The following is a 24,034-nucleotide window of genomic DNA, read 5'->3' as shown; positions in this document are numbered from 1 at the left end:
CAGCTAATAAACACACCTAAAATTGCATTCAAATTTGCTTCCGAAATACAAAACAACTTGCCAACATTCATCACACATTACCAAGCATTCAATTAGGTTAGTTGTAGTAATTGATTTAAGGAGAAGCTCGCACAATGGAATAATTGATCTGAAACAAAACTGCATTCGTTCCACGGTGACTTAATATAAATGCGGTGTAAGGAAGTGACAATCCAATTGTCAAAAAAGTATTATATTTGATTTAATAATAAAAAATACTTTTAAGAGTAAAATATTAATTTTGGTAAAGGAAATCATTGAATTCCCTATGTTCAGGAGAGACAAATAATGATGTAACTTGATCACTATATCTTATTATAATTATAATGTGGACCGGATTATATACCTGCTAACCTTAAATACTTTTTTGCTATGCATAACATAGTTTTTAGTATTAATTTAGGGTTAATAAGATATATGGTACAGTGATTTTACAACAAAGTTATTTTGTAAGTTATAAAATGTAAAATCACAAAGTTAATCCCTGAAATATTGATAATACAAATAATAAGTCACTTAGTGATTTTCTGCCAGAATTTGGGAAGTAAATATAATATTTTTTTGATCAGTAATTATGTTTACTTTCTGAAAATTGACAGCAAATATTCAAAAAATAAAAAGTATTTTGTCTGTCCCAAACATTTGACATTTCGGACTTACGATCCTTCTTACCTATGTATGAAATTCAGTAAAACTTATAATTTTTCATCCTTCTATTACTAGCAAAGAACTTCGAAGACATCATCAGTTCGAGATATAAATTTTTTAAATACATTTTAATGTCATCACAGAATTGTGAGAAAAATCATATTATTTTTTCACATAGCTTTTTTTCACATGCATATCGCTCACTCATTTCAACAACGTCATATATCAAGAATCATCAATTTTCAGTTGTGTATGTTTTCGGTATGCCCAGAAAATGTTCTACATATATCCCAGCAAAAGCGGCATACTTTTGACTTAAATTTTTCCCCGCTACAGGGCAGAAAGTGTTGTTTTTGGATTTTGAAGAAAAAGTATTGTTTAATTATTTTTTTTTAAATATACTAAATATTTTTCAAATAAACACTCAGATTTTACCTAAAAAGATCTGTGGCACAGAAAAAAGTGCAATAAGTGGCTTGATATTTATTTTTAATATATTTGATTACATTTTTTATCTTTAAAAACGATCTCCTGAAAAATTAAGTTTTTATTTTATTTATGACGTTGTTGAAAGGAGTGAGTGATATCTTTTTTACCAGTAATAGAATGATTCAATTCAACCACAAATACATAATTTTGCATTATATAAAAAGTTTTTAAGTGAGTAGCATCACAACTTTAGAAGTATAAAGATAATAAAATAATAATTATTTTAGAAAGGATTGATTGAGAATAAGATTCTTTTTAGAATAACATACATATGTTTTGAAAATTTAACCAAGAATATAGTGCCAGTTAAACTAATTAGGTAAGATGTTAAAGTCCACCGCATCTGTGGCAAGTATTTGTAAAACAGATCTCTGATTAAACTCAGTCCAACGTCACGACTTGTGCGAGTCTGATTTGATTTAATAAATATTACATTGATATTACGCGCGTAATATGTTGGCATTTTCTCACAAAACTACCGTTGCAAGTAGAACTGTGATGTCATCCGGCTTTCCACCTGAAAAAGAAAAAATATTTTAAAATTAAAATATCCCGTTGAAAACACTGTAATAAAAAAAAAAATTATGTCATGAAAAAATTAACCTCCCCGTGGGAAACTGATCACCTCAGAGATAACGGGGAATTTCAACAGGAGTCAATAATATTTTGTAAAGGTTTAAAAAGTCCATTGTATATCAATAATTTTATTTAGCATAATATCACTATTCTGTTTCAATGGAGTGATTTTTAGATTTAAACAAAAAAAACTCTTATTTCAAAAATATCATAGATTAATGAAAAATCAACCAATATTGTGAATAAAAATATAATCTCAATCTAGCGTGATAAAACTATTAGCGGGTAAAGTTATTTAATCAGGGGCGTACATTCCATATAGGCAGAAAAGTAGTGCCTATCCTAACTAACACGGGTGACATATACAAACGCAACCAGTACCTCTATTACCTTACTAAGTAGTACCTAGCTTACCTTACTACCTACCTCTACTACTTACACTAATCAATTATCTGTGCACGCCACTACCTGGACTGGTCTCTGAAGCGCAGTAGCGAACACCTTGCGGTCAAGATGACACTGCGTCTATATGATGCAGAGCCCTATGCACCATTGGGTGGATTACAATATGGATAGATAGTGATGGCAGTTGTCAGCTCACCGATGGCGTCGATGCCGTTCTGGCGCGCGTTCTTGGCGAAGGGCGACATGAACTCCCCGTCGAAGGAGAGGTTGCGCGCCATCCAGGCGATGGAGTTGGCCACGCCCTGCAGCGCCACCGCGTCCGCCTCGCCCTGCGCGCGCTGCAGCTCCGCCACCAGCACCGCCTCGGGCACGTTGTCGAACACGCCGTCCGTGGCCACCAGGATCACGTCGCCCTCCTCCACGCCAAACTCCGCCGTGTCCGCCGATTCCGGCCTGGGAACACACAAATTGGTTTTGTTTAATTTATTTGGGTTAGCAACAACAACACATATAAAATATGACGTTAAAATAAATACATAAAATAAAGCCAATTATAGTTAATCGCAGGAAAAAAAAAACAAAAAAATAGTACAAAAGATCTAGTATAGATCTAGCTAATGTACCCGTAGCTATGAAAGGGCAAATGTGTATGTGTGTGTGTGTGTGTGAGATGTTGATTCTAGTGGAGACATACATACAATGCAGAGAGATATAGTTACTACCCTACTCGCGAGTTAATTCTGTAGAAAAAAATCTTATTTTCTTTCTACAGAATTATGAAAACAATGTTTGTTTTATTCAAACCTGAATAATTTTTGCCATTTGCAGAAAATGTTCAGTGATTGCATTTTCTACTGAATCATTATTCATCGACACTATTACAGATCCCTTTCACAAGTTACTTTTTTTTTTCTCGACATAAATCTATCACAGTCCTAGCAAACGATGGACAGAAAAAAAGATTGTAGAGCTATAAAACAAGCGACATTGTATCTAAATCTTGTTTCCTGACAAGGGTATGGAGAGCTTTCCAAATAGTAATGATACCAAAACCTGGTAAGCCGCCAGCAAAGGCGCAGTACACGCCAATTACCTTGCGTCCAATTCTGTCCAAGGTCTTCAAATAGATGCTTCCCAAACATTTGTAAAATATTGTTAATTATATAATTGAAAACGAACAGTTACTCTTTGATCTACGCAAAAGTGAAGAATTTTATGTCATGTGAAGAAGACTCCCAACAGTGATGTTAGCTAAGACGCGCCAATTTGGAGTCTATTTTAATTATTCATTTATTAATTTTAAACATCATGTACAGAAAATAAATAAGTACATTGGCAAGCTTATTGCTAAATAGCATTATCTTCCAACCAACCAAAAACAGACTAGTGATATTGGTCAAAACATTTGATACCATATATAGCTGTTTGTAATCAGAGGATAGATAGAACTTGAACATTAAAAAAAAAACATTAATTACAAATTGATGATAATAAGGAAGGCAGAGGAAAAAGGAAGTTTAGGGAAGGAGGTAGAGGAGGAGGTTTGATGGACAGTTAGGAATCTAATGATAGATAGTAATGTCTCAGACGTTTCTTAAAAGTCATTAGAGAAGGTGCATTTTTTACAAGGAGAGGTAATTCATTCCATAGTCTGGCCGCTTGGACAGAAATTGTTCTTTCTTGGGAAGAAGGATGTGATAGACCATGATCTGAGAGGTATATAAGTTTTCAGAACAGAGAACAGACCTGTCACTCAGGACGTTGGCCCCGTGTCCGGGCGGGGGCAGGCTGAGCTGGAAGGGCGTGTTGAAGTAGTGCTGCTGCTCGTGCGAGCGGTGGACTATGCGGCCGGCGCGCACCACCATGTAGCCCGAGTCGCCGATGTTGGCCGTGTACATCATGCTCGTCTCCCGGTTCAGGATCATGACGCACGCTGTACTGCTTCCTGCAACGATAACAATCATATTTCGTGATAAGTATACGAGGTGTTCACTTGAAAACGTCACTTGGCATGTTTTGATATTAAAGCCAAGTAATCGTTGAGTTGCAACTTAATTTTCTCTAAAGCCAGGTAACATTTTATACAAATGATTTTTTTCATATTATTTTTTGACATCTCATCAAAGATGAAGAAGAATATGAAAGTCTGGGCATTTACGGGGCTGACGACCGTCATAGGCTGGTTTAAGTGATCACTTTACACACGTGTAACATTCACCAATTCTACCCATTATTGACAACCACACTACTCAAATTCTTGGAAGTTCTATTTATGAACCAATTTAGAAACCTTGTTCTTGATCACTAGAACTTCACTAGTGACATCTATTGGTGAGATATAAAGAAGCTTTTTTACTAAGCAGAAACTCTTATATTAGTATGTGAGATCCGAATCCTGGATTATAATCACACACATGAGAAACGCCAGAAAATACCATTTTCATTTTTATTATTAAGCTTATAATTTGACCAGATAATTTATTTACAACATTTTTGTGAACAAGTATTTGGACACACTCAAAATGTTGTAAATGTTTTTTTTTATTAAAACACCGTTTTTGCATTGAAAAAATAAGTTTTTCTTTGAAATAATTATACGGTTTGGAAAGGAAAAGAGTTATTAAAAGATAAGGAATAAAATAAAAATACATAAAACATTTTTTCTATATATTATATACGAAAAAACATCCAAAATACTTTTTTTTTTCAATTGAGCGTGAAAACAAGATGTCTCAAAAGACACAATTTTTTTACGGGAATATGCATTCACGGCGCTCACAATCTAGAGAATCGAAAAAATATCACTTTATATGCTGTGTAACATTCACCATTCTGCCGATTATTTAATATCTGTATTGCCAAATTTTCCATATTCTCAATGTATAAAAACATATCGCTCAATCCTTTCAACAACGTCATATATCAAAAATTGTCAATTTTCAGTTGTGCATGTTTTCGAAATGCCCAGATTATGTACTATATCCCTGCAAAACCGGCATATTTTTAACATAATATTTACCCGCTACAGTGCAGAAAGTGTTGTTTTTGCATTTTGAAGAAAAAGTATTGTTTAATTATTTTTTTAAATGTACTAAATATTTTTCAAATGGAGAAAAAACATTCAGGTTTTACCTAAAAAGATCTGTAGCACAGTAAAAAGTTCAATAAGTGGTTGGATATTTATTTTTAATACATTTTATTATATTTTTAAACTTTAAAAACGATCTCCTGAGAAATCAAGTTTTTTGATTTATGACATTGTTGAAATGAGTGAGAGATATATCGTCTCTGTTGAGACACCTAATATATCTTGAGATGATTTATAATCAGCTGACATTATCTGTAATGCAGTAATGAGGAGCATAAAAATCTCTTCAGCAACGCGAAGTTACAAAATAGTGATTTTGTATGTGTACAAAAAAAAATTGTTATCATTTTCCCAGAAGCCTGATAAGGTAATAAGTTTGCCTTAATGAACATTCTTCATGAATACTATGCACACAGTTTTAATCCATTCACAGGTATTTCTTATTTGAAAGGGTTTTAAAACAGGTTGCAACAAAAAAATGTGTTTGCGAGCATTAAAAGAATCAAGTATGCAAACATCAATGAAAAATTCTCATATATCAAGAAAATTATCTAAAAAACAGTATTACGTCTACTACACAGAAAACAAACCATTTTTTGTGAGAGTCTATAATAACATAATCCAATATTTGTGTTTAAAGTTATTTAAAAAAAATCAATGGTAAATACAATTTTATAAAATAAATAACAAAACGATTGACAAATGTTTCGATGCATTTCAGCAACAATATCCAACGCCGTACGTGAAGCTAAGTTTAAATTTTAGAGTTGGGCCCTTGGAATGTTGAAGGATGAAGAGAGGGTGGAAACCGTTTTTTATTAGTGACAACAGGTTGATTGAGGTATTTACCAAGTAAAATATAAATGAGAAATGGATAGGTTTTACCACAAATTGACGAAATTATGAATTTCATCTCCCCATACATACCCGCTGATTATTACGACTCATGGCTGACCACTTTCAAGTATTTGAAATACTTGATCATGGCAAATTTTACTCAATCTTCCTCTACTTCTATTACCAACTATATTCACCTCATGAATTTGTTCTTTCTTGATTTTTTTCAATTTATATGCCAAACCATCTCAACACACCTATCTCAGGCTTGCATTCATTACTTATACATTCATCTGAGAAATTGCATTGACCTGTATTTAGTCTACTTTCATCCATCATTAGCCAACACAATGCTTCACTTCCTTACATTAGGGTTGGAACCATAAGTTTGTTATGCACTGCCAGTTAATTTTGTAATAAAAATAATACGAAAATGGCCTCCAATCAACTGTTACATTTCCGTTACATCATCTGGTGAACTGCCAAGTTTTAAATGGTGTAAAAATAGCTTAACTTCTCATAAAATAAAAGAGTTATGTAAAATACCTATGTCATTATAAATTTAACATTGAAATGAAAGAATAATGAGATTTTAATTTTTATATTCTAATTTTAAATCAATGTTGCGTAAAGAAAGGTGACATTCAATATTCAAAAAGGAAAATATAACTTATTTTGCTAGTTTGCGTAAATATGTACAATGGTTGGGCATATGGCAAAATTGGCAACAGCAAAAAAAAAGTTATCGGGAAAATTTAAAAATATAAAAAATGTTAATTTTTAAAATTCATTTTGGCAGTTTTTGGAATAAAACAAAATGTATGTGAAAGGTTTACGATTACTCATTTGGAATTTCCAAAATAACAATCGGCTTGTAAATCCAAAAATTATCAAGTGGATATCCTCAATTGGCTATTGCTAACTTTTATCATACATTTTTCCGAAATCCTAAGTTTGCCTTGGGGGAGATGAATCTCGTAAAAAAATTTATAACAATAGAAATTAGTGCTATATACAAAAGGAAAAATACATGATTAATATTTTTATGTTTATCTATATAAATAAAAGTATTAATTTTATTTTTTCAAAATCATAAATTTCCCATTTATTCATCGATTGCTTTGATATTTTGACACAATGTAACATTAGAAGATGTTTGAGTTTCAAAGCAACAAAGGAGAAAAAGTTTTTTTGTCGCAATGGCGCTATCTGCTGAACGGCAACACACACAATACTCATTGCTCATGGCGGACAACATGCTTCTTGACAGCCGCTAAAATTTCTTACACCCACAAGCATTATGAAATGAAATATATAAAAAAAATGTGTACCCTCTCTTTTCTTTCTTTTTTATTTGACCAGACTGAGCTGCAGAAACAATGTAGCCAGGTTTAGCTAGTTGAAAATATTTGTTGTGAGGAGAAGTTTGGTACATAAAAGTTTGTTCTACAGAAGTCAACCATATGTAATTCTATAATGTGGATCACATCAAATAATTTACAGTTATGAAAGTATAATGAATTTCGAAACATGTTTTTGGAGATGTGTTCTTATTGAAATCATTTATATGGATCCATTTAAAAATAAAACCAGTCTATAAAATGATTATACGCCAATCAAAATTGTGTTATCATTGTGCATATCAGCTAGCAATTATTATAAGTTGAAAGAGTTCATATTATCATTGATTTAACCTTCAGCACATAGTCACTTTGATATTATATTTATCAGAATCAAGAATATTACCAAGTTGTTAGGATAACAAGAAACCTTTGAGCTCAGAAACAACACACAACTAAAAGATTGTTTTATTTTCGGACAACTGTGTTTCACAAAATCGGCTGTCCATATTATTAGAAGAATAAAATTGTATTTATTGTTTCGGCATTCACTTTGTAGTAAGACATGATGAAATTGTAAATGAAAACACTTGTTTTTTATCACTTGAGTTATATTTATTTTAACGACTTATTTCTGAAACTTCCATATTCGGGACTGAATATAAGCTCAGTTTCGTCCGCTTCCGTAGTGTAATGGTCAGCACGCTCGGCTACCGTTCTGGAGATCCCGGGTTCGATTCCCAGGGGGGGTCAAATAAATATAAGTAATTTTTTCACTCAAATATTTATTCAATATTACCCTGGACTGGTACCTGAAGCGGAGGGCTGGAATCACCTTTCTTTTGTGTTGACGATCAAGATAACACTGTGTTTATATAATGCAGTGCCCTATGCACCATTGGGGTGCGGATAAGGGTTTGAAGTGGAGAAGGAAGAAGTTATATTCAGACCCGAGGATGGAAGCATCTGTAGCTTCCGAAACTAGTCACTAAAATAAATATAACTCAAGTGGTAAAAAACAGGTGTTTTTATTTACAAAAAAATATTGAATATGACCACAAAAAGGTTTTAACAAAAACTATGTAATTACATTATTCAAAGAGATAGACAGTAAACATTTATAACTATGGATACCTACGCAAAAAAAAAGATGAACTAATGATTCTTTTATAAAAAGTTGTTTATACCCCACACACCCATTTTGTTGATGTAATATCACCACATATGATAATGTGATTAATGATCTTTTTTGTGACTTCAGAGCTGGTATTGAATTTGGGCATATCGACAAAATAGAAATTAATTGTTGCGGTTATTGTATACTGTAGATAGTGAATATTTCCTGAAGTAATTTTGAAAGGTAATTAATATACACATAAAATATTACATTAAAAGTCATAAAAAGGAAAACATTTGCTGAAATTAAATAAATGGATTATCATTAGTGTCACAATTAGTATTTACACAACTGAATTATTAGTCTTCTGACTGTATTTATGATATGGATAGGAGAGTACAGGGTGATCCAATTTACGGTGAAGGATAGGATTTAATGCTATCCACAAATATAATAGTAAGGAATTTAATCAAACTATGAATGGTTTTGCCAAAATAGTTTGTATATTTTAAAATTATAATATAAGTATATTCTGCAATATATAATTTCTAAATATTAAAACATACTCTAAACATTATTTTTGAATCAAAATAGTTTAATATTTAGCATTATATTTTTAAAAATGTATAAAATACCTAAAATTAGGATGTATTTAAATTATGAAGAAATAATGACCTGACCATGCCCGAGTATTGAAATATTGATCACGCCAAGTTTTCTTTGATCATACTCTGATTACAAATAAAGGTCAAGTCATGAATAACTTAGAAAATTTAGAAATACGTAAAAATTTAAATTCAGATAAGACATTAATTAATAATATACTGTTTCAAAATACGTCACCATTATTATCTATGTTTCCTTTTACAAAAAAATCTTGTTCCTTAACCCCCCTCCCTATATTTTTTAACCTATATATGCACCTAAATATATTTTTGTTTGTTAGTTTTAATTTGTACCAGAAGATGAAAACATTTGTCGTTTTCGAAACTAGTCGTAAATAAAAATAAAACTCATTAAAGTGGTATATTCAAGTGTTTAATTTTAATAAAATACTCTGATTCTATTATCAACCACATTCGCTACATGAATTTGTTTTACGTTCACTCATTTCATTCACCTGCCCAAACAAACTCAACACACCTTTCTTAATTTTATTGATAATGCTTATCTTAATCTTGCATTCTTCCATTATATCACCATTCAAACATCTATCTTACATTATCTTGAGAGTATTCAGATTCGTCTTGAGAGATCGGATTTCGACTGCATTCAAACATAACTTTCATCCTTCTTTACATACACCTATTCAAATATAGATAAGGTGTGTTTAGATCAGAGTTCCCCAAACTTTTTTGTGTCGTAGACCACTTGCCATGTTTTTCCGTGTTGGGTAGACCCCCTACTTACCTGATATTGATTTCCTGTAAATTTCTAACTGTAGTGAAGTTTAGTGTTAAAAACTTTAATTAAAAACACATGTTAATTTATACATTTATTAATTGAATTTAAATTAAAACTACTCAAAATAAAAATTTTACTGACCACAAAGCGAATACCAACATCCTACAACTTACACAATTTTATGAACATATATAATAATTTTTTTACTTCATAGGTACTTTTATAAATAATGTATTTGTCTTGATATTATAAGAAAGTATGATGTAAATAAATAGGTATTATCAGTGTATGTGTTGAGATCCACTATCGTGGACCCCCATTTTCATTTCATGGACCCCCAAATTTTTTTTCGCTGACGTAGACCCCTTGCAGGTTGTCATAGACCCCTAGGGGTCGATATAGACCACTTTGGGAATCACTGGTTTAGATGAAGAAAAAAACAAACCACAGTGTAAAGTACAACGGACGGTGGGCAGTAATGGGTTTAACCATTAACAATTATTATTACTGTTGTTATTAACAATTTCTATATCTTTCAAAACCTTTACTTGTTATCTTTTATCTATAACGAATAATACCTACAATATAAGCAGAGTGCCATTAGAAGCATTCGATATATTTAAACAACTTAAGCCCATTTTATTGTATTTACAATACAATACTATGCTTATTTGAGATAACAATCAATAAAACTAACCCAACGTTCGTAAAATAAATTGCCTTTTAATAATTTCTGATGAAATCACAAATTAGCTATCAAATAAAAAAATGTTAAATTAGTTCGGCGAAAAGTATTTTATTTACAGATTTGGCGTTTAATTTGTAGAACTCCATTTTAATGTACATATTAAATATTAAAATCAAACACTAATTTAAAATAAAACTGCTATTTGAAAATGCCATAACAAGGTGATTCAATAATCACAAATTTAATTTTTATGTATTTTCAATAATAAAATACAATTTAGTAGAAAAGCAGTTTTTGTTATTACATATTTTCAATCAAAGAATTGCCGTTGCAGTAAGACTTGAAACCAACATGAAAACAATCTTAAATATTTTTATATTATACTCAATATTATTAATATTTAAAGGGTTTACTTTGTAGTTGGACATTCTTACTTTCAATAAAAAAATTACAAATATGTTCACAGTGTGAGTGTGTGAATAGTGCTATGGTGGTGACATGTAGTATTGTTTGCATGCTGTTGTAGTGATTGTCCTGATGAAGAGACGAGTACTTCTCGGAACCGGTAGACAAAAAATCTCGATGAGTGGTTATATACTAATATTAATAATATTTTTTAAAAAAAACAATATATACATCAAATATTTTTAATTTGTTCAGTTAAAAACAGATATTATGCAAAGTATGTTTAAAAAAAATCTACAATGCTAAAACCAACCTGTTTTGGCAAAAAACAACAGTGGAGGAACTAAATTGGGGATAAGATTTGGAGATCTGCCAAGTCATGTGTCGCTTGCGTGTGTGGATTTAATAAAAATACCACAATATGGAATAATAATGTTTGTAGAACTATTTTGGTTCCCAAGAGTGTATTTTGCAAAAATAAACAACGGATAATTGAAATGTCAAAGAGCCACGGCACAATTACATGAAGAAAAGATAACACTAAAACAACTTAAGCGAGATTCCATATGAATTAATTAACATTTTGACATCTAAAGGTGGATGAAGAAGAATATGAAAGTCGGGGTATTTACAGGGTTTATGACCTGTCATACGCTGGTTAAGTGATCACTGTACACACATGTAACATTCAAAATTGTACCCATGATTGACAACCACACTACTCATATTTTTTGGAACATATAGATATATCATCAATCTCATGAAACTTAACAATTAAGTTAACAACAGCTATCTATGGTTGGATTGAGAAAGCTTTTATTTAGCAGAGACCCTTTTTTATTAAGATGTATGCAAGATCTGAAATATCCTGTAAATACCCAGACTTCCATATTCTTCTTCGTCTATGTTGAGATGTCAAAATGTAAAAATAACTACCTAAGTGGAAATACCCAGATTCGTGAATCAGTATTTAGACAGTCTCAAAATGTTGGGAATTCATTAACTTTATAATTGCAATGTATTAATCACACAATTTATTTATTATCGAATTGGATTATCCACCTGTGTAATGCAGTGGTTAGTGTGTTTGGCCAACAGTCATTCCTAGCAGACTCACCATTATGTTCTTATATACCTTCTTTGATATATAATATGTTGGCCAAAGCGTAAAAGTAATCGCTTTACCTTAATGTAATTGACAAGTAAAAGAAGGAGGATTGGTTTATGCAGTGCCCTATGAACCATTGTTTTTTTTAAACTGTACAAATAAGAAGAATCGATTTTATTTCAGTAAGTAAAATAAATTTTAAAAATATGATATTTATCTATAATGTATAAACAATACAAGAAAATTACATTTCAAATGGATTTTAAACAAATACTTCTTCACGGAAGGATACAATAAAAAAAAGCAATATATGTACACAATAAATAAAGAATCTATCCCAAACAACACTTCTCAGAAAACATGTACACATACATACATATACGTAGATGTATATCAAATTATTTGACATTGTTACTACAGACAATACATTCACCTTCTGACCTCTACTAATCTAGCAGATCTACATACATACATATTATAATTCATCACACCCATGTGACTTCAACACAGACATACAAATCAGCCTAACCCTGCATCACCATACAAAATGACATCATACCCCCTAAATAATAGTTTATCACCACAATTCTACATGATTTTAAGGATAAATATTAAAAAACACAACATTTTGGTTGTGTCAAAATCCTTGTTCACAAATCTGGGTTTCTCCACTTGGAAGTTATTTTTACATTTTACCTTCTCAACATAGATAAAGAAGAATATGGAAGTCTGAATATTTACAGGGCTGGCTTTCAGATGTCTCCAGGTATGTGAAATAATTAGGATCACAAGTATTTTGCATATGTTTAAAAAAGTGTCTCTGCTAAATGCTTTTTTAGCTTACTCAAATCAACCATAGATGCTGCCGAAAAACTCGCACATGAGTTCTGAAAATATGAAGAGTGTGGTTGTCAATCATGAGCAGAATGGAATGGTGAATGTTATGTGCATAAAGTGATCACTTAAAGCAGTCTATGACGGGTAAGCCCCACGTAAGCCCTGTAAATACCCAGACTTCCATATTTTTCATCATCAATGATGAGTTGTCAAAATGTAAAAACTAACAAATTTAAAGTATTACAAGGGTAATAGCGGCATTTCAATATACTCGGGAAGTTAAATAATTTTGTACTGAAGTAAACAAAAATATTTTGTGTTTTTTTGTTCCCCTGTTTGGGGTTCTATTGTATTTCTGGAGCTTCGCACAGAGAAGGTTAACATACAATTTGTAATATTGAAATAACTTGTGACTTAAACATCACGAGTTACCGCAAGAATAGAAGTGAATATTAATCATTTTTGAATTGTACATTCTATGGAGCGGAGACATGTGTTCAGAATAAACCCACATGTTTGGTGATAGAAATATTGTTGTCAAAACATGAGAGTACTCAATTTATCTATCTATTCGTTCAAGGTACAATACACTGGGAATACTGCAAGAAATTCTATTTAAGGCTCAAATTAATTTTCTTTAAATAAACTTTTTCTTTTTGTCCGCCTCCGTAGTGTAATGGTCAGCACGCTCGGCTACCGTTCTGGAGGTCCCGGGTTCGATTCCCAAGGGGGGTAAAATAAATATAAGTGATTTTTTCACTGTCATATTTATTCAATATTACCCTGGACTGGTACCTGAAGCGGAGGGCTGATCACCTTTCCTTCATGTGTAAACCATCAAGATGACACTGCGTTTATATGACGCAGTGCCCTATGCACCATTGGGGTGCGGATAAGGGTTTTATTATTATTATTATTAAATAAACCTAGGTAGCTGTAATGTTATTGATTTTTTTTCTTAAAATACTTTTTTTTGTATTGAAAAAATAAGTTTTTCTTCGAAATAAATAAATATGGTTTTGAAAAGAAAAGAGTTATTGAAAGGCAAGGAGTTAAAAAAAAATAATATATTTTTCAATGCATATTTTAAAAAATGTCTAATTCCAATATTAATACTAAAAAAAATCACTTGCAGAAACACGACCGGCACTTAGCGCTGCTTTTCGCGTTCTGATTTTAATCGTCTGAGATCTTGGCTTTGAAAAAATTCCCCTTTTTCTTTTGTAATTGAAAGTTAAAATCAATCGCTAATTGTGATATATCCAAATTTTATCATCAACATTTGGATTTATGAATAAGTTATGTATAAGGCAGTGAAAACGTTTGACCTAGAGACCGTGGCAATTACTCTTCAAGAAAAAGCAGTGTATTTGATATAAACACATCATCACACAGGCTTCATATATATACAGTAAATTGTTATTGAAATTGTTATTGTATCTATTGTATGTAATGTATTTAATCTAATAATTAAAAAAACAAATAATAATACAAATAAAAAATTGCATTAACATGTAAGTGTTTCGGCTCAACACAGGCCATGCCTAAAGAGCCGTAATACATATAGTAAAAAAAAATGTATGTATCTATGAAATAAATAAATAAAAAAAATATATAAATGTTTCATAACCTTACATAAATGACATCGTTAGGCAGCAGAGAAGTCACTAGGAACTCTCATCAATACAAAATACAAAAATCATGCTGGTGTTATTAAAAATATGTGTATTTATGTCGTTCTGTGTCGAGTACACAATAACAAAGTCTAACGTGGATAAAAATCAAAGGTGGAAAATGATAAATCAATTCTGATAAAAGCCGAAAGAAAACCAAATATTTGTTCAAGCGCCACTCCAAGTACAAGTGGGCGGGACTATTACAAATATAGAGGATGGATGATTCAGCACAACACGGCTCCAAAGGAAAATAGTGACCACATAACAATATACACATTTAAGAAGATACTTTGGTTAATGGGAGGTTCTTACATCACCACTACGTCATATGGGACTTACTTTAATTGGTACAGACAGCACAGTAAAATCAACTATCTCGTTAGGAACATTCAATGTATCACTCAAGTGAGATGTCAAATAGTAGACAATATCTTTTTTTTTTTTTTTTTTAATAAAAAGATAAATATTTGTGTTTTTATTATTTACAAATATTTCAATTTCATATTATTTACGTGAGCCTGAGCGGATCATTATTAGAAATAGGTATCAAATTGTGGCAGAGTGGGTTCGAACCGAGAAACTCTGACTTAAGAGTCCACGACACTAACCACGAGACCACAACCCGACACAATTGAAAGTGTAAACTAACTTACTAACCATCGCGCTGCTTTCCGCAGAGGTAGACAGAGAGAATAGAATGCCCCACCGATCTGTCTTTGCAAACGATCTTAGCCTCTTTCATATTCATGCATGTCTTCATTCATACCCGCTGATTATTCCGACTCCTGACATGACCACATTCAAGTATTTTCAATACTTGATCATGCTAAGCTTTACTCGGTCTTCCTGTACTTCTATTACCAACCACATTCGCCTCATAAATTTGATTTACTGTTCTTTCTTCACTCATTCGATTCACATGTCCAAACCATCTCAAACCACCTTTCTTTCTTCATTTTATTTATAATGCTCACCTTAGCCTTTTATAATTTCCTTATATCACCATGCCATCATCTATAATACATCTTTTTGCCACAAATTTGTCAGAGAGATTGCATTTCGACTATATTCAATCTACTTTCATTTCAGTTCATGCTTCACTTCCATACATTAAGGTTGGGACGAGGGCTCCATTGTGCACACCTAGTTTAGCTTTCGCTGCAAGGTTTTTTATTTGCTTTAACTGATTTCAATGCACCATTCACTCTGTTCCCAGCATAAAGTATTGAAAGCCATATATCTAAATTGCACATTGTGCATTGGTGGCAGAATGCTAAATTATTATCATGTGATTTTGAGTTGCTATTTGCTAATGTACAAATCTTAGGATGTTTTTGTTTGGGTAGCCGTAATTGAGCCCATTCGATTGATCTTCTTAGTGGAAAGTTTTCATTGACATTGTGTTTATACATATTGAATAAGACAAATTATGTATGTATTGTAAATTCTAAGTAAATTATGAAACAAAAATGTACACTAGGTTAAACTATTGTATAAGCATATGACATAAATTGTGTTTTTGTGTTTTATAATTTGTATTGTAAAGAAATGTTACGTATTTATAATGTACAAGCTGTTACAATGTAACACTATTAAATAAACAAATATATAATAAGTAAATAGACTAAAAAGATAAAAGATTGTAAGATCTTTTTTCGCATTGATAAGGACAAATATTTAAAATAAATCACAGATTAATTAGCATTTTCCCATTATTTTTTGACATCTCATCAAAGATGAAGAAGAATATGGAAGTCTGGGCATTTACGGGGCTTACGACCGTCATAGGCTGGTTTTGGTCATAGCATTTTCCCAATTAAAAAAAAAAATATAATAAACTTTTTTTTTTTAAAACCCTTATCCGCACCCCAATGGTGCATAGGGGACTGCGTAATACAAACGCAGTGTTATCTTGATCGTTAACCATGAAGGAAAGGTGATCAGCCCTCCGCTACAGGTACCAGTCCAGGGTAGTATCGAATAAATAGTACAGTGAAAAAAATCACTTATATTTATTTTACCCCCCCTGGGAATCGAACCCGGGACCTCCAGAACGGTAGGCGAGCGTGCTGACCATTAATTACACTACGGAGGCGAACAATAAACTAAACAATGCAATACTTTCTTCTTCTTTTACTGACCCTCAATCACATCCAATTATAGGTGTATGGGAACTGTATCAAACTTATGCATTGTTACACATCCAATTCGTAAAAATATAATGCATAGCAATATTTTTATCTACTGTACACTTTATGACCTGCTATCTTATTATGATAATTAAAATTGCAAGATTGTTTACGGAATTGATTCCATAACTTAATAATAACAGTAATAATTTAAAATAATCTATACAGCGCCATTTTCATAAAATACTACCTCAAAGACCCTTTGATTCAATTTTAAAAATAGAAAAATATATTATTGAAATGATTTAACAAATCTGATTTTAGTTGATAAGCTAATCTATTTTGTATTTCAATAGTATTATTAAATTTGTGATATGGTAATATAACACTCTTCTTATCATTCTTCGTTTACTTTATGTAATACCACTCAAAAATTATGCATACTTTACGACTACCAGTTTCAGAAGAACCATTCCCTTTATTAGGCCAATTATGGTCTATAGTTGACCTGATGAGGGAATGGTTATTTCGAAATAAGTAGTCATGAAGGGGAATTCTTGAGTGATCAGCTAATCAGTCGATTCTCCTAAAATGCAGTTATTTTAGATTCCCTAGAGCTGTATTATGCATTAATTACAAAAGAGTTTATATTCTACTCTTTTGGGAAAGCGATATCAGTGCAATCATGATATTAAGAAATTTAAAAATCAATTTCTCTGCAGTGTTTAATACTGATTGCAGTCGAGATATTTAATTATCTGTAAAACAGTAGGACACATTTGGTAAAAATAATACATTGTATTATTTTTGACATCTTATCAAAGATGAAGAAGAATATGGAAGTCTGGGCATTGAATAAAAAGCTTCTTTTCATCTCACCAATAGATGTCTCTGGTGAAGTTCTAGTGATTCAAGAACAATGTTTCGTAAGCGGTTCATATATATAGAACTTCCAAGAAATTGAGTAGTGTGGTTGTCAATAATGGGTAGAATTGGTAAATGTTACACACGTGTAAAGTGATCACTTAAACCAGCCTATGACGGTCATGTGCCTCGTAAATGCCCAGACTTCCATTTTTTTCTTCATCTTTGATGAGATGTCAAAAATAATATGAAAATAACTCCTATAATTGGAGATAATCCAGATTTGTGAACAAGTATTTGGACACACTCAAAATAATACTTTGTCTTTGTGACATTGCGAAATTGCGAGTAAACAAATTACGATAAACCAAAATGAGAAGCAAATTGATTAGGGTCATGGTTAAATTACAGCCTGGAGGATCCCGGATGTGAACATGTTGGTTTGATCCCAGCTCTGTCGCAACTTAATCCGGCAAATAAATCTGTTTTGAATCACAGCCCACTAGTTAACAACACATTATTCCTTTGTTTTCCTTGTTTCCCGAAGGAACACGTATTTTGAAACAAGTAAAAACAACATTATCTGGCCTGAATAATACATTTATTTGATCAACACTTGAATAACTTGACAAAATAACACTCGCAAACACGTAAACACATTAGAGAAGAAATGGGTTTCCTTTTATTGAACTACGGAAAGTTTTGGCCTCTGTAGCGTAGTGGTCAACGCATTTCGCTACTATGCTGGAGGTCCCAGGTTCGATTCCCAGGAGGGATCAAAATGAACAATTTTTCATCTTAATAATTATTTATTATTAACCTGGACTGGTATCTGAAGCGCAGGAGTAATCATCCATCTTGCCATTAATAAGCGATCAATGTAACACTGCATCATTATGATGCAGTGCCCTATGCACCATTTGATGTTGATGAAGAGGAAGGAAAAGCTATGGAAATCAAGTCATAATAAATTTAATATTTAAGATTTTGACTACTTTATAAAATAAAACAACTTTGTTCTAACCACTTTTTATTGGTACACTTTTTCCAACCGGTTTCGACAAGAACCTTGTCATCCTTAGTTTACCAATAAAAAGTGGTTAAAACAAAGAATTTTTTTTATTTTATAAAGTTTATAAAATGTGCCACAAAGTATCTGCGAAAAACATTTTGAAATTTTGACTACTGTTTTTTTTTATTTATATTTTGATTTATGAAAGTACAAAAAGCGAGGATTTTCTATCGAGTGATGTAGATGTAACTACATTGTGTTGTGATAATGTTTTAGTGACTAATCCAAATGACATCTAAACAGGAATGATTATCAGATCTAATATAAAAGGAAGTGGACAATTGTGAGCGCCTAACACGTGCCGTATTAGGCGCTCACAATTGCCCCAATAGAATTAAGTTATCCATAGTAAGTTTTCTACTTTTTAACGACATTATGAGAAATTTACAAAGGAAAAGGTTTAAAGAAACTTATTACCACTCTTCAAACTTAACCTTCTTCAACCAAAGTATCTAAAATTTACGCATACTCCGAAGAGGGTATTTGAAAGACCCCAGTCTTATTCTTGGAAATATTGAATGTACAAAGTTGACAAACTGCGAGAAATTTAAAGATTAGAATTAAAGAACATCATAGCGGTCTTGTTAGTAATTATTTTTCGGAATTTGCAAATCACATAATAGATACTAATCACTCATTTCACTCTCATAAATTAAAATTATCACACCTTGTTCCATATAAAGGCCAAATTATGAATTATCTTGAAAATGTAGAAATCCAAAAAAACCTAAATTCTAATAATAATTTATTAAATAATATATTGTTTCAAAATTCTTCACCTTTGCTTTCCATTTTTCCTTTGTTTTCAAACTCCATCCCTTGACTAACCCCTTCCCCTTACTTTCCCCTCTCCTTATTTATAGAACAATTTTATATTTTATATTTTAGTTATTATACAGACCTGAATGGTGGAAGTTTAACTTCTGAAACATGTAGTCTATAATAAAACTCAAGTGGTTTCTTTAATCATTGTGACAAAGTTGAAGTTGGACAAACAACGGACTTGCATCATGGTAATGATAGTTCTGATGCAGCGGCTTATGCATGATTTGGTAAAAAGGTGGAGACAGACATGCTCATTATTAGCGTAACGGCATGCCATTATTGCGCAATTGCTCGATAATCATTTTGTAATAGAAAAAAGTATGCTCAAAAATGGACAACCGTACGATTTTTGCGCATGCTACCTACAGCGCAGGTGGAAAGGGGCGTGCTCTGAGAGCGCGTTAAAAAAAATACTTGCATATAATATAAAAAAATATATAAAAAAATATATATATGCATGAGCTCATGCTTGCCTTAAGAATGCTCAAAGCATACTAAGTTGCATGTCTATTTGTACATCAAGGGTGAGAAGGGTAAAAAAATTAGTGCCTACCTAAAATAGGTTTCTTGTGTTCTAGAAGTTCGTAGTAGGACCTCGCCAAGAGCCCGGCGGGCTCGGATGGCTTGAAGTGTCCCATGTCTACCAGACGCTCGCAGGTTCTCATGAGAAATGAGGAAAACTCTCCCGGGTCGATGCCGTAAGCCCTCCATCCGCCGACGCCATCAGCCACACCTGGAATAATGACAATCGTAATGGTGGTTTCGTAAAGATCGGCACAGCATCATTTCATTCCCAAAGTGATGAGTTCTATTCCAAAACAGACAATGACGCATCGACATCTAGAATAACGTCTATGGCAAAATACTTTTTACAGTTAAAATATATTTTTTATAATACATATATGTAAGTGGCGTCTGTATTTCAAGTATTTTTATTAATTTATCTTTAATTTCATTAATTGATTCAGCAATCACTTTATGGTAAAAATCTGTCCATTTTAAATGTAAGATTTACATAAATACCATTTTTACTAGTTTTTCTTAGTGAATACCACTATTTACAAATAAAAACTTATTTTGAAAATATTTATCTTTAGTTTATATTCGAATATAAATGAAAAACGAAACTTTTATGAAAATTTATCTTTTTAGGAAATAAAGTTTTTTTTAGAACAACAATTTAATCCAAGAGGTAATAATAACCTGATTTTATCAGTTATCCAATATTTATTAAACCAATTTAATTTAAGTTTTTAAAGTTGTCTCAACTTGATATGACACATGTCGCTCACTCCTTTCAAGAACGTCATAAATCAAAAATTGTCAATTTTCAGTTGTGCATGTTTTCGGAATGCCCAGAAAATGTACTATATCCCAGCAAAAGAGGCATATTTTAACTTAATATTTACCCGCTACAGGGCAGAAAGTGTTGTTTTTGCATTTTGAAGAAAAGGTATTGTTTAATTATTTTTTAAAAATACTAAATATTTTTCAAATGGAGAAAAAACCTTCAGGTTTTACCTAAAAAGATCTGTTGCACAGTAAAAAGTTCAGTTAGTGGCTTGATATTTATTTTTAATACATTGTATTATATTATTAAACTTTAAAAACGTTCATGTATCAGTCTTTCCTTTTTGTAAAAGAAGTCTGAGCATCCCAGGGGTTACGACCTGGCATTTGGCTGGCTTAAGCGATCACTTCATACATCTGATCCGTAAATCCAGTATCCCATATAATAATAAAATTAATATAGTTAATTTAAGTTGTCAAAAAAATTACAATAAATATTTGATCACTATAAAATTATTTATTATATTTCTAAATATCATTTACATATTATAGATGGTTTTACGAAGAATAAATAAAATAATGTAATTATTTATTTCATATCAATATGTCCGCATCCGTAGTGTAATGGTCAGCATGATCGGCTACCGTTCTGGAGGTCCCGGGTTCGATTCCCTGGAGAGGGTCAAATAAACAGAAGTGATTTTTTCACTGTAATATTTATTCAATATTAGAGTGACTGGTACCTGAAGCGGAGGGCTGATCACCTTTCCTTCATGTGTTAATGATCAAGATAACACTGCGTTTATATGATGCAGTGCCCTATGGACCATTGGGGTGCGGATAAGGGTTTGAGTGAAATGAATGAATTTAAGGAAAATATTTATAACAAAGTTTTTTTATAAATATCGATTTGCAAATACCCAGATTAATGTTTATCTTTTTTTTCCAACATAACGTTATAACCTTTGATCAATATCAAACAAGGGATCAGCGCTCGATGTTTTTGCATTGATAATGCTCTGGTAACAGTCTAGACAGAATTTCCAAACTGATAAATATATTATTGAGAGGTCTCATTACAACCATTATCGGATTTTTAACTAAATCTAATGTTAGCGAGTGCTTCAACTCTTAACCAGGTCGAGATGATGAGATAACATGACAGCCATGATTATTTCATAATGAAATAGAATCATACATTTGATTAATTTATATGCATTGCAGAATAAAATATTTAACCGTCTGAGTAACTAGTTACAACATTTTGAGAGTGTCCAAATATTTGTTCACAAAATCATATCATTTTTTGATATCTCATCAAAGATGAAGAAAAATATGGAAGTCTGGGCATTTACGGGGCTTACGACCGTCATAGGCTGGTTTAAGTGATCACTTTACACACGTGTAACATTCACCAATTCCAGCCATTATTGACAACCTCACTACTCAAATTCTTGGAAGTTCTATATATATATGAACCAATTCCGAAACGTTCTTGAATCTTGAGTAACTAGTAATCAGAATTTATTGAACCAGGTGTACAAGTTCAAACTAAATGAACTTCAAATGTGGTTATTTATATTTTAATTGTTATTAGAGTAATTAGCATCAACTTTTATAGTAAAATATAGTAAATAAATTATTTTTATTATTATTTCATCTTAAAGTATTTACCATTAAAGAAATAAGTACATTAAAAAATAAAAACTAGTAGCTTAGTGAGAAATAAATAACACTAAAATAAATAAAAACTAGTAAAAAAAAACTGTTTTGAATAAATAGTGCAATTACATTTTGCTTTATATTGTACTATCTGGAAGAATAGACAAACTTGAAAACAGTTGTTGGCCAGTAATCAGTTACACAGTAATGATAGTAATCAAACAGTTGTTGACCACTGATCAGTTAAACTGTAAGTGTAAACAATTTTTGACCAGTAATCAGTTAAACAGTAATATAATGAGTGAAATAGTAATAAAACAAACAGTTGTTTATTAGCAATCAGTAAAATAGTAATGATAGTAAATGGTGAAAAAAATAATGACAAAAGAGATGAATAAGGTTTTTGTCAGTAACAATTAAAATAACATTGAAATTTCGATTTTAATGGTGTTGTATTCATACAGCAATACGTTTGAGAAAATGTTCAAGAAAATTAAGGTAACCTTATACTATGCATAAATTCCCGATTGACCTTTACTATATTTTTTTAAGTATAACAAAACCAATACTATGATAAAAAGAGACCATTACATGTTTTTTATTTGAAAAGAAAGTACCACGAAAATAAGCAAACGGAATAATGAATTGATACAGGTTATTCAAGCATATCAACTAACGGGGCAACTTTAAAAGTAGGTAAATGTATTTATTTACAATTGATAATATCATAGTATAAACTTACGATTTCATAATTAATGGTTATAGATTTGGTGCAATATTTATGTTTAGTAAAACATGCGCATCATATTTTAAGATTTAACTAGTCGGAGGTGCTAAGGGAAGATTGCGTAATTTCAAGATGTGGATATATTATTAGACAAATCGAGACTAAGGAGTTAATGATCAATATTATTTATATTATTAAAGTGGACAATATTATTAAAATTTCCATAAATTAAGTGCTACTCACCAATGACATCAGCGCAGTTAAACTTTGATGAAAACCAAGCATCATCCCCAAACTGTCCTTTCTGCTTCCTTCCATTTGTGAAGTCTTTAGGGAAACCACACACCACTGATACTAAATGAGGTTCACGTTTGCTCTTCGCTTCGAGCACACTAGAGTAACTGATAATTCCATTCCGTAACACACGAGAGAGAATTCTCCCAGTCCAACAAATGGACTGCATTATTTGCTTTATTTAACTTACGTTTTGCAAAGAACCCATTTTTTTAAATATGTTATATGTGAAAGAAATGATTTGCTTTTAATATTCCTACATAAGAATTATAAAAGGAAAGCTGAACAACACAAATTCTCCTCTCTGTTCACGAAACGCCAAAAAAAACTACGGACATGAGCGACGAAAGTCCATAGAACAAAATCGCAAAAGTCTAACCTCGTGATCGTCAGCTGCGCGCAGTTAAACAGTACCTGTGTTGCCAATCGTAATAATTCAGAATCTCTATGTAAGCACTGAAACCTTGATCTACACTGTGCTTTATACGGGCAAATAGATACAACGGTACAAAGG

The 24,034-nt window shown here is 31.7% G+C and overlaps 1 protein-coding gene across 1 annotated transcript; it reads right to left on the bottom strand.

Annotated features, from left to right (window-relative positions):
- Nucleotides 1–1,045: 1,045 nt before the first annotated feature.
- Nucleotides 1,046–23,880, bottom strand: LOC148300910 (protein phosphatase PTC7 homolog). Its single transcript, XM_088274150.1, has 5 exons — nt 23,470–23,880; nt 20,101–20,280; nt 3,904–4,102; nt 2,354–2,610; nt 1,046–1,693 (listed from the first exon to the last, which is right to left on the bottom strand). Exons 1-5 carry the CDS (start codon nt 23,687–23,689, stop codon nt 1,644–1,646), a joined length of 906 nt encoding a protein of 301 aa, XP_088130276.1. The 5' UTR covers nt 23,690–23,880; the 3' UTR covers nt 1,046–1,643.
- Nucleotides 23,881–24,034: the final 154 nt, after the last annotated feature.

The sequence above is a fragment of the Brachycentrus maculatus genome, unplaced genomic scaffold, assembly GCF_059751285.1.
Source record: "Brachycentrus maculatus isolate JH-2025_06_01 unplaced genomic scaffold, ASM5975128v1 h1tg000635l, whole genome shotgun sequence".
Lineage (NCBI taxonomy): Eukaryota > Metazoa > Arthropoda > Insecta > Trichoptera > Brachycentridae > Brachycentrus > Brachycentrus maculatus.
The sequence above is the reverse complement of the archived record's forward strand: the minus strand, read 5'-3'. Positions and strand labels throughout refer to the sequence as shown.

What these genes read in the sequence shown, in the direction of transcription:
- LOC148300910 (XM_088274150.1), bottom strand. Translation starts at nt 23,689, where the DNA reads ATGCAGTCCATTTGTTGGACTGGGAGAATTCTCTCTCGTGTGTTACGG. An exon ending in TAACTGCGCTGATGTCATTG is followed by an intron (nt 20,281 to 23,469) that starts GTGAGTAGCACT and finishes TCATTATTCCAG; the next exon opens with GTGTGGCTGATGGCGTCGGC. An exon ending in GAACGGCATCGACGCCATCG is followed by an intron (nt 1,694 to 2,353) that starts GTGAGCTGACAA and finishes TTTCTTTTTCAG; the next exon opens with GTGGAAAGCCGGATGACATC.